General features: G+C 46.7%; 1 protein-coding gene across 3 annotated transcripts in view; it reads right to left on the reverse strand.

The window, feature by feature from the left end:
* DPYSL5 (dihydropyrimidinase like 5) overlaps nucleotides 1–16,861 on the reverse strand; it is a 138,373-nt gene that overhangs the window by 15,958 nt on the left and 105,554 nt on the right. For all 3 annotated transcript variants that reach the window (XM_055253999.2, XM_055254000.2, XM_063623932.1), the window contains exons 3-7: nucleotides 9,319–9,477; nucleotides 6,912–7,091; nucleotides 6,025–6,093; nucleotides 2,738–2,782; nucleotides 1,061–1,136 (exon numbers count right to left, since the gene is read on the reverse strand). In XM_055253999.2, the coding sequence (XP_055109974.1) occupies nucleotides 1,061–1,136; nucleotides 2,738–2,782; nucleotides 6,025–6,093; nucleotides 6,912–7,091; nucleotides 9,319–9,477 (529 nt within the window). The remainder of the gene's footprint in view (nucleotides 1–1,060; nucleotides 1,137–2,737; nucleotides 2,783–6,024; nucleotides 6,094–6,911; nucleotides 7,092–9,318; nucleotides 9,478–16,861) is intronic.

Here is a 16,861-nt window from a genome sequence, read left to right on the forward strand (position 1 = left end):
TGCTGACTTAGGAAAGGAGGACAGAGGGACATGGGCACCGAGGCCCGGCAGGACCAAGTGGCACTTTGAGGAGTCTGGTTTGGCCAGAGCATGGGTGTGTGCAGGGTGCTGTTGGCAGATGGAGCTTGACGGTGGGTGAACAGGCACGCAGGGCCACGAATGCCACGCTAAAGAGCAGTCTAGACTGCTTTCTGGACAGGCAGGTGCTGTGAGCTGCTTCAAGAGAATGGTTGAGGTAGGACAGGGAGGGCCGTAGCAGGGCTGGAGGACAGGGAGACAGGAGGTGGGAGCAGTCACCAGGGTGGGACGACAGTCTAGGTGAGACCCTCCAAGGGGCTTCAGTGAGGGGAGAGGCAGGCGGTGGGATCTAGAGGGTGACAGACTTGAAGGCCGGGATGCCCTTGCTTCTGATCGATTATAGTTGAAGGCTGGGATGCCCTTGCTTCTGATCTGTATCCCCAGGCTTGTGACTGTGACTTTGTTTCTCCTGCTGCCAGACCCTCACCAGCACCTGGGGCGGGGCTGGACTCCAAGCATTTGCAAGCCTTTAGGTACTGCCAGGCGATCCGCAACAGAAGCCATACAAGTGCCCCTCCGGCTCATACACAGGGTTACAGGAGGCTAGAAAGGAAGCTGGGCCCGCACACTGTTCTTTCTTTAGGGACTTCCCAAACAGCCCCTGGAATGCCCACTGAAACTGGTCCAGGATTTTATGTTAGTTGCCAAGGCAACTGCTAGTAAAATCTATGAGGCCAAAAAGACACTAATTAATGAGTGGGTTTAAAACTTGGGAAATTTTACCAGACCCAGAAGAAGTGACAGACACTTCTGTAAAGCTGTTATGCTTACAAATTTGCAGAAGAAAAAGCTCATGTTCTAGCACACTAAAGCCAGGATAGCACAGGGCGGCTCTGAGGAAGACAGTGGCAGATGAAAGGGAAGGGCTGGCTCAGGTCCTGGTCTCAGGAGCTGGGGCCAGGAGTGAGCACGGCTGATGGGCCCCGTCCATCTCCAGTCCCTCCACATGACCTGCTCTGTCCAGCCAAGTCTACAGACTCACCTTGCATCTTAGCAGCTGCGATAACGTCACCAGCCGAGATACTGGACACGTTGACCAGGTAGATTGGACAGTGAGTCTAAAGACAAGAAACAGTGGGAAGTAGGGAGTGTTGCCCCATAAACTTCACAAGCATCAGAATAACCCCGGCAAAGTCAGCCCTGGCACCAGCGCCTCCCCGTGCGTCACTCAACCCCACCCTCAAGGTGACAGTCCTTAAGTGGGGAATGCAGGGCTGGCAGTCAGGGCGAGGTTGCAGGAACTACATGATAGGGGGAGGCAGAGAACGGCCTCCAGCACCAGAGCCCACCGGGAAGCCCAGCCTGTGAAGTTCAAGACCGTCAAGTCTGAACCTCATATTTTCTCCCATCTGACAACCATGACTTTAATTTAAAAGGGGGGAACTCTTTTTCCTATTTTAATTTCCTGTTCATAAACGTGATGACCTAGAGTTAGTCACGTATTCTTTATCTAAAATTACGACGCCTGCTGTCTGAAGGCTGCTTATCAGTAGACAGAATGCACCCTGGAGATGAACAAAATACAAGAGGGTTAGGGTTCAGAGTGTAGGCAAGAGAAGGCTGACCTTGCGAACGGACACCTGGACTGTAATACTGGTTAGCTTTTTCTCTGTGCAACCACAGTCCATGGCTTAACTCCTCTGAGCATATGCTTGAGCTAAAAGGCAAGGAACTGCCTTTTTGTTGTTCGGGTCGTTCCTTATTCTGGGTTAAGTTCCATCAGGAAGTAATTGATAAATAACTATTGTCATGGCAATGAAACAATGTCCTTGTCCAGCGGCCAGAGCTCTACAGTGCAACTGGGAAATTCTGTTTCCCCAGATATTATTCTGATTCTCTTTGCTTATCACATTAGGAGGATGTAGAGTTTAGGAGCTGGACTGAGTTTACACGTGAACTGAGCTTCAGCAGGCTCGGCGGGGTGGAATGGAAAGCTGGTGGCGAGAAGGGTGAATGCAAGGACGGTGGGCATGACAGCGCTCAGTCAGCAAACAGTTCTGGGGTCCTGTGGGCCAGACATGGTGCCGGCACCCAGAGCAGAATGGGGCTGCATCGTACAGGCTCCTTTCGTTTCCTTTCCCTCCCTCCCTCCCTCCTTCCCTCCCTCCCTCCCTTCCTTCCCTCCTTCTTTTCTTTCTCCTTTCTTTCTTTCTTTCTTTCTTTCTTTCTTTCTTTCTTTCTTTCTTTCTTTCTTTCTTTCTTTCTTTCTTCTTTCTCTCTCTCTTTCTTTCTTTCTTCTTTCTCTTTCTCTCTCTCTCTTTCTTTCTTTCTTCTTTCTCTTTCTCTCTCTTTCTTTCTTCTTTCTCTTTCTCTTTCTTTCTTTCTTTCTTTTTTTATTGACAGTCTTGCCCAGTCACCCAGGATGGATTGCAGTTGGCGTGATCGTGGTTCACTGCAACCTCCGCCTCCTGGGTTCAAGCAATTCTCCTGCCCCGGCCTCCTGAGTAGCTGGGATTACAGGCACATGCCACCACGCCCAGCTAATTTTTGTATTTTTAGTAGAGATGGGGTTTCACCATGTTGGCCAGGCTGGTCTCAAACTCTTAACCTCAGGTGATCCACCTGCCTCAGCCTCCCAAAGTGCTGGGATTACAAGTGTGAGCCACTGTGCCTGGCCGAGGTTGGCTTCTAATCCCACAGTGGAGATCGGGAGACTTACCCTGTTAGCAATGGTGATAACACGATGAGTGGCTTCAGCTTCCAGCTGTTAGAAACAAAGGACAGGAGGAAATCAAACTTCACCATCTCCTCCAAGGATACCCACACCATACTCTCCCCCTCGTGGAGCAACTGCACCCACAGGGGTTGGCTCGGGGCAAAGCCCGTGCAGAGGCACTAACCTCCAACCACCTTGGCTCACAGTGAGGGAGAATTCTAGGTCTTACAATATCAGGCAGGTCCTTGCTGGATGCTACTTGGGGCTTAATTAAAAGGCAAGGAAACAAAAGTAAATAAAAACCCAAAGTCATGTCTCTCCTTGTTTTCTGGTGTATTCTCTCCATAGCCACCTTAGAACTGCAGCAAAGGAGAAATAGTGGCTGATTTGACTCTGGAAATTAGCCTAGATTAGGGTTTCTGCGCATGGTACTATTGGCATTTGAGTTATATAATTCATATGTATATGTATATATATATATATTTTTTTTTTTTTTTCAGATAGGGTCTCACTCTGTCTCCCAGGCTGGAGTGCAGTGGCATGATCATGGCCCACTGCAGCCTCCACCTCTAGGGCTCAAGCGATCCTCCCACCTCAGACTCCTGAGCAGCTGGGACTACAGGCATGCACTACCATGCTTGGCTAATTTTTTTTTTTGTTTTTCCAGATGGAGTCTTGCTCTGTCGCCCAGGCTGGAGTGCAGTGGTGCAATCTTGGCTCACTGCAAGCTCCGCCTCCTGGGTTCACGCCATTCTCCTGCCCCAGCCTCCCGAGTAGCTGGGACTACAGGCGCCCACCACCACGCCCGACTAATTTTTTTGTATTTTTAGTAGAGACAGGATTTCACCGTGTTAGCCAGGATGGTCTCCATCTCCTGACCTCGTGATCCACCCGCCTTGGCCATCCAAAGTGCTGGGATTACAGGTGTGCGCCACCACGCCCGGCCCATGCTTGGCTAATTTTTAAAAAATTTTTGCAGAGATGGGGGGGTCTTCCTTTATTGCCCAGGCTGGTCATAAACTCCTGGGCTCAAGCAATCCTCCCGCCGCAGCCTCCCAGTGCTGGGATTACGGGTGTGAGCCACTGCAGCCAGCCGAGTTGCGTAATTCTTTATGGTGGGGGTGTCTGCACATTGCAGGATGTTTAGCAGTATCCCTGGCTTCTGCTCACTAGATGCCAGTAGCATCCGCCCTGCCCCCCAGGTTGGGACAAGCAAAAATATTTCTACATATTGCCAAATTTCCCCTGGGGAGCAACATCTCCCCTGGCATAGACCCAGGGCCCCACCACCTTTAACCAATAGATAATAGCGGTGATAATTATTGGTATTATGACCACAGCCAAAGCCTTGCTCTTTCCTTTGTATTAAGTAACAAAGAAAGTCTAGTGTGTGTGTTCACCCCTTGCTCTCTCCTGTTCTCACTGGCACACCCTCTGTGTTTCAGTCGAATCTGGTGTGTGTTTCTCTACCAACTCAGAAGCGCCAAACAGGACCTATATGCAAGGGCTCTGAAACACAGGCACAGATCAGGGCAGTGAGGGGGGACTCCTCAGCAGACCCACTGGTGGGCCAACTTGGTTTCTGGGTAATGGCAGTGCCACCACATCCTGTGTCCTTCTCCTTGTCCCTCGAGGCCTCCCCCTCAATCCCTCATGAATAACCAACCACCCATCTGCATTTTTAGGCTTTGAAGAAATGAGAAGTTTCTCCCCCTCTTCTAAAATAGTAGAGAATGTGTGAACAGGGTAATAGGGCAGGAAGGCGTTATTCGTCTAATGTGGTCCCTCCAGAGCAGAATTCTTTAGCAGGGGGACTGTAGGGGATTTGTGTCAATGCCATGCAAAACTGTGCACAGGGATAAAGCCAGAGGGCAGGCGGAAAACAGAGCTTTGAATGACCATCTCAGCAGGTAATGAGGGGGAGGAGCACAGACTTGTATGTGTCTCCTGTTTCTGGTGGAAAGGGTCCAAAGCGGCAGTCCCCAACCATTTTGGCACCAGGGACCAGTTTTGTGGAACACAATTTTTCCACGGACCAGGACAGGGTTGGGGCAGTGGTGGTGGGGAGTGGGGAGGGATGGTTTCAGGATGAAACTGTTCCACCTCAGGGCTGGGCACGGTGGCTCACACCTGTAATCCCAGCACTTTGGGAGGCCAAGGTGGGTGGATCACTTGAGGTCAGGAGTTCGAAACCAGCGTGACCAGCATGGTGAAACCCTGTCTCTACTAAACATACAAAATTAGCTGGGTGTGGCGGCACATGCCTGTAATTCCAACTACTTGGGAGGCTGAGGCAGGAGAATCTCTTGAACCCGGGAGGCAGAGGTTGCAGTGAGCCGAGATTGCGCCATTGCACTCCAGCCTGGGCAACAAGAGCGAGACTCCATCTCGGAAAAAAAAAAGAAAAAAAAAAGAAAGAAAGAAACTGTTCCACCTCAGATCATCAAGCATTAGATTCTCATAAGGAGCGTGCAACCTAGATCCCTCGCATGTGCAGTTCACAATAGGCTTCACACTTCTATGAGAATCTAAGGCCACCACTGAACAGACAGGAGGCGGAGCCCAGGGGGTCTCAGCTTGCCCGCTGCTCACCTCCTGCTCTGTGGTCCTGTACCGGTTCATGACCTGGGGGTTGGTGACCCCTGGTCCTCAGATGCTCAAAGGAATGTCATCCCCCAAAGGCAGAGTTTATAGTTTGAAATTTCTTCTAACACCTGAAGGTCTTTTCAGTCTGTCTTTTGTCTCTTGATTCAGTTTTGGGCACAGCAACCCCAGGTGTGCTGACATTGTCTCCCCTAGATCCTTGAAATCAGAATCAAATGGGAATTTCACCCGTGGAGAAAATGATGCAACACATATATATACGTGTGTGTGTGTGTGTGTGTGTATGTATGTATGTATGTGTGTGTGTGTGTGTGTGTATACACTCTATCACCTTGGCTGGATTGCAGTGGCATCATCACAGCTCACTGCAGCCTCAACCTCCTGGGCTCAGGTGATCCTCCTGCCTCAGCCTCTCAAGTAGTTAGCTGGGACTACAGGCATGCACCACTACGCTCAGCTAATTTTTTTTGTATTTTTAGTAGAGATGGAGTTTCACCATGTTGCCCGGGCTGGTCTTGAATTCCTGGGCTCAAGCCATCCACCCACTTCAGCCTCCCAAATATTGGGATTACAGATGTGAGCCCTTGTGCCTGGCTAATTTGTATGTTTGATGTCTCCTCCATCCTGGAAGAGTCTGTCAATGTACATGAGAGACACTGACAAAGGCCACAGGAAGTGTTTCTCACCTCCTCTGGACGGCTGATCTCGATTCCTTCTGGGCCTGTGATCCCCAAATCTAGTGCCTCCTTAGCACCCTGGATAACAGCAAGAGAAAGAAAATGGAGAGAATCACAGAGACACCGTGTAAGAAAATACTGAACCCAAGGGACAGTGAAATATGCTAGACACAGCCTGTTTCAATAGGCTTGCTTCTTTTCTCACTTCTGCAGTGTTCGTCTTCTAAAGAAGGCACAGCATGCACAGGCCCCCCATGCAGTGGGGCTCTCCTGATTCTCACTTCATAATGACTGAACATACGTTGTTCTCTTAAAAATACATTTAAGTATTATAGCTAGCAACAGGCCTGGGACACCAAAGACAAGCACTCTTTACTGATTTCAAACTCAGAATTCCCTCTCTGGAAATCGAGACAAGGCTTTAGCTTCTAGCAACTCCTAGGCTAGCCCCTACCCCAAGACCTAGGAGAATGCACCAGAGGCTTATCCTTCCTGGTGCCATGAATAGATCTCTTTAATGTCTCAGATCCTCTGACGAGGCCAAATGGAAATCGGATTCTTACTTATTCTGTATATCAAATCTCATTAAAAATATGTCTGAGAGGTGCTCCAAATTCTCTGCTATAATGGAATTTAAATCTCATATCATTAGAATTAAGACATCATCACCTAAGACTTAGAAGCCTTTTTGAACCATAAAAAGAGATTTGTTTTTTACAGACAGTAGTAAAGTTTGGATTTTCTGACCAAGATCTGACAGCTGGGGTGTCCACACCTCACACTTTAACAACTGATTTTGTCTGAATCCTGTGGGATCAGTGACGGGTGGTCAGGAATCCCCTGAGAACTGTCTCCACTGGTGTCCCTCCATCCAATATTCTTGGCTGCAGACTTGCCTCGGCCACAAGCTCCCCGTTTTCAGCATGGACGCGGGCGATTGCCCCAATGTCCTTGCAAGCGTGCAACACTTGGTACAGCTCACTGTCTCGAAGCATGTACAGGTCCTTGTAGGTCATGAACATCTGGAACGAGTTGACACCCTTCTCCCTCACCAGTGTCTCCATTTCTGCTTTCACCTGGAGAACAAGTAGAAAGGCAATGCTGCGTGAGGGCAGACACCCAAGAGGCCGACTGACAGGCACCGGCCCAGCATGGGGGAGATGTGGGGCCTGCCCCAGCTCAGCCTGTCAGTTGACCCCCCACACCTCTCTATCTCACTTTCCTCCCACCCCACAGGCTGCTGTGAGGTCACCTGAGCAAATGGATGCGGAAGTACTGTGAAAATTGTCAACATGACACAGTTTAGGAGCCACATTGTTACCTTATAAGCACGTTTCTCCTGTCACTTAGGCCTGTCCCCTATGTCTGTCTCCAAACCAGCCTTAATGGTAAACATAGGAATAATGATTTTAATTGCTGTGGGCTGTTCCCTGGAGTTACAAAGAAGGCATACTAATGCTAAAAATCCAGAGGTCCTGGGAAAACTGAATTTAGGAACAAAGCCAAACATGAACAAAGTTATGAGAGTTAGGATATTCCTAACAACATTATTTGTACTAGGAAAAACATGGAAGCAACATTGGCCTGATAACAGGAAAATAAGTTCAGGTTCATCTACTTGGTAGAATATTAAGTGGCCATTATGATATTGTTGGTCATGAACTTCGCAGCAGAATAGAAAATGCTCACAATTATGCAAAATAGCTACTCTGTGAAAGCATGGATGAAAAAAGATGAGAAAGAAAGAAGTTTAACAACAGGGATGGTGTTGGGGGTTACTGGATTATGTACTTCCTTTCTTTTCTATTTTTGACATCTATAATTAGAAACATTTATTTGATTATTATAAAACAGAATTTTAAATTCCTGATGCATGAAAGTCACCATAAGCTCCAGGAAATTAGGGAGGGTTGGCCTGGCTTCTGTGCTGCTGGGAACCTGAGCAGACCCTCTATTCCAGGCCAGCTCCAGGGGAAGTGGAGAGTGGCTTAGAGGTAGTAGGCCCCTCACCCAGGAGGGTGTCCAAAAAGGAGATCCCCATTTGAGATAAGGAATGGCTGACATTCAGCGTGATCTGCACTTCTGGCCCAGAACCGGGAGGAGGTCTTCTAAAAGTACCAGGTCAGAAATAATGAAGAAACCGGGGGAGCCCCCAACTCAAGGCTAAGACCCGAGGGCAGAAATATAGTGAGGCTTTAGATTATCATCTCAGAAGGGTGTTAGGCCCTTTATACCAGGGCCTACAACTGAAGAACTTCGTAAAACTTTTTTTTTTTTTTTTTTTTTTTTTTTTTTATGATTAAGAACAGAGTTTATTCGAGCTCAAAGCTTGAGGATGGCCACCTGGGAGCACAGATTCAAGCTGCCCTGAATATACACTCTGATTAGCAGCAGTTACAAGTGGGTTTTTAACAGAAAATGAAGAGGCAGTTCCTAAGTTGGTAAAACTAATAATGCTTATTATTTTTATGATTCTGGGGCACCCACCAAATTACTGGTACATGGGGCTTAATAAATAATTGATGAAAGAATGAATATCCAGACTGCTACCCTGGGCAAAAAAGCACAAAAACCCCAGAAACAAAGCCAAATTGAATGCCTGTAGATCAGGAAGAGCAAGGAGGTGGGAATCCGGGGAGAGGAGTCTGGACTCTGACCCTGGGGCCTGGGCAGGGGGAGGACAGGAAAGCCAGAGGCCAGGGGCACAGACACAAAGGAGGCACAAAGGCTGAAGACAGAAAGGCTCAGGGGGCGCCAGCCTCAGTCACAGACCAGGACAGCCTCAATGCTTCTCAGAGCAGAAGCTGGGCTCTCAGTAGGAAAAAAGCATACCACCTTCCATTCATTCCAGACAGTACTGAGGCAGGATGGGAGTCTCAGTTCAGCGACCTCAGCACAGTGTGGTGGACTCTCAGTATACACAGGATATGGGATATGACCCTCTGCACCTGAGCTCTGCTCAGGCCACTGCTCAGCAGCACTGCCCATGACCTGTCAGTGGCGCCCCACATTCACACGAGACAATAAGAGCCTCATGGTCAGAGCAAGGAAACTGCACCCCCAAGGCCTGGGCTCTGGCCTTGGCCTCTCTGTGCCTGCTGGAAAGTGGCTCATTAAGTTAAGCAGCACAGGCCCATCCGCTCCCCTTATGGAATTCCAAGTGTGTTTTCTTTTGGCATTGTGGGAAGCTAGGATGGTAGTGGGAGGGGTGCCCCACACAAGCAGGAGGCACTGCACCCCAACCAGCCCCTCTGCCTACAAGACCACTTGTGCCTTCTTCTGAGATTCCACCAGCACTGTTACCTTGGGTGCCCACCAGGTGATCCCCACGTGGAGGGCGTAGTCACAGCAGACCTTGGGGTCAGCCAGACCCCGGTACTTCTCATAAGCGTCCACAAGGGAGGTCTCCTTGTCGGGCAGGACGTGGCCGATGATCATGGTGGTGCCTCCGACGAGTGCTGCCTGGGAAGACGGGAAAAGGCAGTCTCGTCACAGCCCTGCCTGCCCCCGAGTCGATGACGTGGTGAGACATGGTCCTCACGGTCCATTCAAAGACAGGCCCTGCCTCATAAGAGGCTGTGAGGACCAAGAGCAGCGAGGTTTGGGAAACTGTAAAGAGCTATGTGGAGGTGCAAGAGCCAGCGCGACCTTCATCATGATCACGGGTCCCCAAACCTGCTTCTTCCTCAGCCAGGGTTTCAGCTTGGCGTGCTGGAAAAACCACATCGTGAGTCACCAGGCCTAAGGCCTATCTTCCCAATGAGGAGATTCTCTCCCCAAACGATTTTTGGCCAATTGACTCTATAGATAACATGATCAAATGTCTGCATGTAATATATAACATAATATAGTGTTGTATCATATAATAACAATATTGATGGCATAATCAAATGTCTGTTTATATCATTTACTTAGTTACACACGTATACTTGAACCATGACATATAAAATGTTAATTTGGATATATTGTTTTGTTTTATGCTCTCAAATTTCATGAAGCAATTTTGTTCAAACATTTTGCATGCATCTTCAACCTCAGGGTCTTTGTCTTCAGTTTTTCTAAGCATAGGGGCTTCATTTTCATCTATCTTGTTGGAGACAGGCATTTTTTAGATGCATGCGTGATTTATCAGTGAAAACTGAGCCTATTCACAACTCCACAAGATACCACTTTAAAAAGAAATTGTTGAAAAGCCTCACTCGCAATCATAGAGTGAACCCCCAGGAAAAATGACTAAATCTGTATTAGAGATTCCCCCACTCAACTTTTTAAAAAAGCGAATTTCATCAGGGGACTTCCGTGACCTTCCAAAACTAGCATCGATCAAAGGCTATTTCAGGCTAATGTGTTGTTCCCAAACAAAACTTAAAATAGAATTAAAATAAGTGAGAGTGGGTGCGGTGGCTCACATCTGTAATCCTAGTACTTTGGGAGGCTGAGGTGGGTGGATCACTTGAGGTCAAGAGTTCAAGATGAGCCTGGCCAACATGGTGAAGCCCCGTCTCTACAAAAATACAGAAATTAGCCGGGTGTGATGGTGGGTGCCTGTAATCACAACTACTCGGGAGGCTGAGGCAGGAGAATCGCTTGAACCTGGGAGGTGGAGGTTGCAGTGAGCCAAGATCACAGCATTGCACTCCAGCCTGGGCGACAAGGGTGAAACTGCCTCTAAATAAATAAATTAATTAAATTAAATAATTGAGAGACAGTCCCATAACATGAGCGTCTTTGTGAGGGCTCTAAGACAAAGTGATTCTTTTTCTGGTGAAAAATGGTTTGAGTCCTTACGGTGCTTCACTGCTCCAGGTTCAAGTCCCTGCTCTGCTGCCTCGTGTTGGAATAACCCCTGCCGGCTACTTAACTTCTCTGGATGCACAGTCTTTACCTACACAATAGGGTGACTTCCTTGTTGGGTAGTTGTGAAGGTTAAGGGAACAGATGTGGTAAAGTGTTGTCCTAACATGTGTGTTTAGTTACTCAGAACTTAGGTTTTTGTTTTTGTTTGAGACTGGGTCTCACTCTGTTGCCCAGGCTGGAGTACAGTGGTGCAATCATAGCACACTGCAGCCTCAAACTCCTGGGCTCAAGTAATCCTCCCACCTTGGCCTCGCAAAGTGCTGGGAATGCAGGCATGAGCCACTGCACCCAGCCAGAATTTATCTGTTTTCTGTAGGGGAGAAAAAGAGCTCCATGAAATTGTCTTAATGGTTTCATGCTTCTCTGTTCAGTTAAATCCTTGATCACAAATCAAAAATATTGCTGGGGAATAAGGGACTGGAAAAAAATTAGCTCAGTGGCCCAACAGCAATTAAAATGAAAACTCTCACAACCTTGATGTTCCATGACGCAGGCTGGGCCAGCGAGAATGTTCCCAGTTGTCCTGGGGAACTCAGTGGTTTGAGCGCTTGCATAGCTTAAAGCAACCAACAGAGGGTGGTAGTTCTGTGGTACCTGCAGGAGCTGTGATGGGGGCGGCAGAGGAATCGGGAGAAGAAGAGCAGTGCAGATTGTAGCTTTACTAGCAGGCTTCTATTTCCGATTTTGCTGGATCGTGCCAGGCTGATTCATCCTCACAGCAGGTGGTTGTACTCTATTTTGTCCTGAAATGCATCTCTTGCTTTTACATGTGCACATGGGGGTGTATATTGGAGCTTTACACACTAAATTGTTTCATTTTTCTGTGGCTGTAGATTGCTTTCCTTTGCACCCCCACAGTACCTCTGCAAGCTTGGATAGGAAAAGAGGAACCCGGAAACAGCACAGTGAGATAAAAGAGCCAGGACCAGTCCTCATAGTGTGGGTCCCAGGGCAAGAGGAGAAAAGGAGGATCATGTGCTGATTCTCTAAACACTCAAAAGTTAGATCAAGCTAAAAAACCGTTACACAGAATATACTCTATCCTCCTACTCTGTCAAATATATCTTCATAAAGGCCAAAAGGGCCTGGCCCTTAGAATCCTCAAGGTCCTTAAAATTCTGAGCTATACTTCAGGGATAGTTGGCCTCAGCCTCTGTGCCTGCCCCCAGCCCACACTCACCTATCCTGAATTGATCCTGCAGCCTGCAGACCTAAGCTCTGTCCACCTTCTGTAAAAATGCTGTCCTTGAGCCTGGTATGCACACATTGGTGGTCTGTCCCCCAGGAGGAGAGATTTGGGGTTTTGTAGGCTCTGGAATGCTCAGGGCTGTTTCTCAGGGAATTCCAGGGACCCAGAGTGTCATTTAGGAATGGGTGAGTGGGGTCTGGGTAGACACAATCCCCAGACCTATGGGGCAGGGGTACAAGTTGTTGGAGGGCCCGAAGAGGACCCTAAAGTCCAGAGCCCTGGGAAGAGGCCCCTTTTGCCTGGGTCTAAGGACAGGAACTGAAAAGAGTTCGGGAAGGAGTTGGAAGCATAGGAGGTGGTCTTGACTTTCCCATGTATTGGTTGTAATCTGGGAGCAGCCACGTGTCCCCCGACCTGCACCTTACTTCTCAGGGGTCCCCAGTGGGTCAGGTGGCAATGGATGTGAGAGCATCTACGAGCTGGGAAGGGCATGCACATAAGTATCTGGAATAATTATTACCGTTGTTACCCCAGGCATCGAAACAAGAGTTTCACTGGATCAGCAAACTCTCCTCCAGCTGCAGGCTCGCAAGCCCACACCACACTGATATTCAAGCACTTGTTTCCTCTTAGGCAAGACATACATAGAGTTGGCTTTTTGAATATGTACTGTTCCAACCCACAGGATGAATACTGACAAGCTCTGTTTTCACAGGAAAGCGGTATCACAGATGTGTCAGACCTTTTTAGTGTCATCTCCCACAAAACAGCCTTGTAGAAATCGGCAGCAAGGCACAGCCCAATTCTGTTCCCGAGGCTTTCAAAAGGATGATTTTAAGAACATGTGGTTGCTGAACGCTCATGACTTTTTATACAAAAAATGGTGTTGGTTAAGTACGCTGCAGAAGATCTTTAATGGAAGTCAATAAAAATGATGTTCACTAGAGACGGGGTTAAACCATGTTGGTCAGGCTGGTCTTGAACTCCCGACCTCAAGTGATCCACTTCGACCTCCCAAAGTGCTGGGATTACAGGCGTGACCCACCATGCCAGGCCAAGCTATTCTTTTAAAGTAAGCTTCCTGACAACATGAAATAATTGGGGGTTTTTGTTGTTTAGTTACGTTAGGTTTTGCTATATCCCCGGGCCAAATAGCATGTGACACAGGACAGCCATAGTATAGTGTGTCGCTCGTGGTTGGTGTCCTTTCATGCTTCTGCCCTGTCAAAGGTCCCTATTTAAAATGTGTTATAATACAAACAATACAAGGAAGCACATTGTGTACAAAATACTTACGTATTTATGAATTCATGACCAAATTAAATATGAAATCTTATATTAAAAAAATGATGTTCACGAAGGCTGACATAACACAGAAAAAGTTTTATACTGCAATGAGTGAAAAAGGCTTGATTCAAAATGCTTGGAACCATGTTTAAACACACATACTCCCCACACAAGAAATAAAAATGCAAGGAAATGGACCAAAATATTAACAATGGTTGGTTTGTTTGAGACAGAGTCTTGGTCTGTGGCCCAGGCTGGAGTGCAGTGGTGCAATCTTGGCTCACTGCAACCTCCACCTCCTAAGTTCAAGCGATTCTCCTGCCTCAGCCTCCTGAGTAGCTGAGATTACAGGCACCTGCCATAATGCCCGGTTAATTTTGTATTTTTAGTAGAGATGGTGTTTCACCATGTTGGCCAGACTGGTCTTGACCTCTTGACCTCAAGTGATCTGCCTGCCTTGGTCTCCCAAAATGCTGCGGTTATGGACGTGAGCCACCATCCCTGGCCAACAATGGTTATTTTTGAGTGATGAGATTCTGAGGAATTTATTTTTTCTACTTTTCCAAAATTTAACAGAATATATGAGTTCTATAATGTACACTTAAAAATAAATTTGGAGGAAGTTAAAACTGCAGTATTTAAAATTTTAGCCATTCTTAATGTGTTTAAAATATTTTAAAGTTATGAAATATTTCAGAGAGTAAAAATACAGAAAATAATAAAACATATACTCATATATCCACTACTCAAACTTAACAGATGTTAACATTTTTGCCATGTTTACCTCAGATGCTTTTTTTTTAAAAAAAATGAAATGAAATATTTCTGATATAACTAAAGCCCTCCATCTTATTCCCATCCCTCTCTTCCCTGAAGATGGCATACATTCCTCCCATCTATGTTTTTATGCTTTTACTATGTAAACACATAACATTTAAAAATTTATACAAAATTTATGCAATTAAAAAAATTATACAAATAATATCTATCGTACTGTCTATATTCTTTTGCAACTTGCTTTCATGTACTCAATATTATCTTTAAGATTTATTTATGTAGATTTATTTCATTCCTTTTAATTGATTCATTGTATAAACATGCCTCCATGTATGAATGCATTTCCAAGTTCACGGACATTTACAACTTCACACAGTGCTTGAGCATTCTTGAACGCATATGAGCAGAGACCACATTCCAGGTGGACACTGCCGGGAAGCAGAATTGCAGCTTTGTAGAACATCCTCATCTCCAACTATTCCAGACCTGATCATGGAACAGCTGATCTCATAACAGCCTCCTTGAGCCTGGTGGCTGACCAAAAGTGCCCATTTATCAACCCAAGCCCTTATTTTTAAAAATATAAACGTTTAAAAAAATCCGTCCAGCTAAGCATTTCCCATTGTGTAGGTGGAAATTTGTTTTTATCCTGACATCTCTCACTATTAAATTAACAGAGACATTAGGATCATTTGTTTAACCAACAGACACTGCACCATTATATATTATTTGGAAGAATACGAAACATCATTTTACAATTTCAAAGGGTCGCTATTATTTTGTTTTTGACATTTATAACATACTGCTGGGTAAAGCTGGATTTATTTGATGCTCATTTGTTCCCTAAGAAAACTCAATATATTTAATGGTAATCCATTTTATGACACAGTTTCCAGGCATACACTTGGCAAGGCACAGGAACCTGTACTAGAACTCAGCCTAAACCTTTTATAAACACCATCTTTATACTTCAGAAGTTCATCAGACCACCGTGGGGCTCGTGGGGGTCTCCATATTGACCAGGGTCCTGCTCAGCAAGTTGGAAAGACATTTCAGATACTTGTGGCCCTTCAGATAAGATTTATTTGCTGACATCACGGCATTGGAGGGAACAATGCTTTGGTCACTTCCAGCTTTATCAGGACAAAGACCTTTGAAGAGTCACTCTCTTACCATCTTCTACAGGACTGCCCTGCTGCTCCAATATGTTTTGCTGAATTTCCTGCAGCAATTGCTCCCCAGCAACCCTGCCCACAAGATTTGGTTCTCTTGCTTCAAGGCCAAGAACCAATTGGTCAAGGCACAAACTTTGTGCTCTGCTATTGAGAAGGCACTTGGGCTGCAGCCAATTCATGGAGTTTTTCACTGAGGAAAGGGGAGAGACTTCCTGGAGCATATCTTCATACGAAAATATGCATGGAAAAGGGGTGTATGTTTGAGGAGGCGACTGGAATCAGAAAAGCAGGATCTACTACTACTGGGATGTATATAGACTAAGGCTAACTGAATCTTTATAGAGGGAACAACACTGCACTGAGAATCAAATGACGAGTGGATGTGCTCTGTAAACTGGTAAGCGCAATGCAAATATGTCTGCAGCTCTTAATGCTGCTGGAAAAGCTATCATTTGTTCAGATGGATCTGCCTCTCTTGGAATTGCTGAACCACTTCCTTTTCTTTTCACATTAAAATTATCTTCCATCTTTTATTCACATCCTCCCGAAGTACCAGAGAAAAAAAAATAACCAGCTTGATAATTTCTCTATTGCTCATGGTAACTTCCTTCGCCTTCAGCGTTCTGTTGGCTACTTATTGGCCCTCTGGAAAGCAAGCTCTGAACATCACCATGGGATGTGAGCAACCCCCAAAAAGGGTCCAAGCATTTCATCAAGTGAGATGATGCATGTATGGTACCTGGAACCATGCCTGGCACGCAGGAAACACCTTTCCCATTCTGAATCACAAGCCCACCATCCAGGCCCAGCTCCATGGGCATGTCGCCCATGCAGCTGCACAAGGCCCTACATTTAGAAGGGCTCTGCACTTGTGTTTTTTTTTTTTTTTTTTTTTGAGACAGACTCTTGCTCTGTCACCCAGGCTGGAGTGCAGTGGCATGATCTCGGCTACTGAAACCTCCGCCTCCTGGGTTCAAGTGATTCTCATGCCCCAGCCTCCCAAGTAGCTGGAACTACAGGCGTGTGCCATCATGCCTGGCTTTTTTTTTTTTTTTTTTTTGAGACAGAGTCTCGCTCTGTCACCCAGGCTGGAGTGCAGTGGCGCAATCTCGGCTCACTGCAAGCTCCGCCTCCCGGGTTCACGCCATTCTCCTGCCTCAGCCTCTCCGAGTAGCTGGGACTACGGTGCCCGCCACCACGCCCGGCTAATTTTTTTTTTTGTATTTTTAGTAGAGACGGGGTTTCACCGTGGTCTCGATCTCCTGACCTTGTGATTCGCCCGCCTCGGCCTCCCAAAGTGCTGGGATTACAAGCGTGAGCCACCGCGCCTGGCCAATTTTTTGTATTTTTAGTAAAGACAGGATTTCACCATGTTGGCCAGGCTGGTCTTGAACTCCTGACCTCAGGTGATCTGTCCGCCTTGGCCTCTCAAAGTGCTGGGATTACAAGCGTGAGTCACTGAGCCCGGCCATTCTGTGCTTGTTTTAATGTTCTGCTGTCACCATCTGGAAATTCTTTGTAATTTTTAAACAAGGAGTCTCATATTTTCCTTTTGCACTAG

The sequence above is a fragment of the Symphalangus syndactylus genome, chromosome 18 (assembly GCF_028878055.3).
Source record: "Symphalangus syndactylus isolate Jambi chromosome 18, NHGRI_mSymSyn1-v2.1_pri, whole genome shotgun sequence".
NCBI lineage: Eukaryota > Metazoa > Chordata > Mammalia > Primates > Hylobatidae > Symphalangus > Symphalangus syndactylus.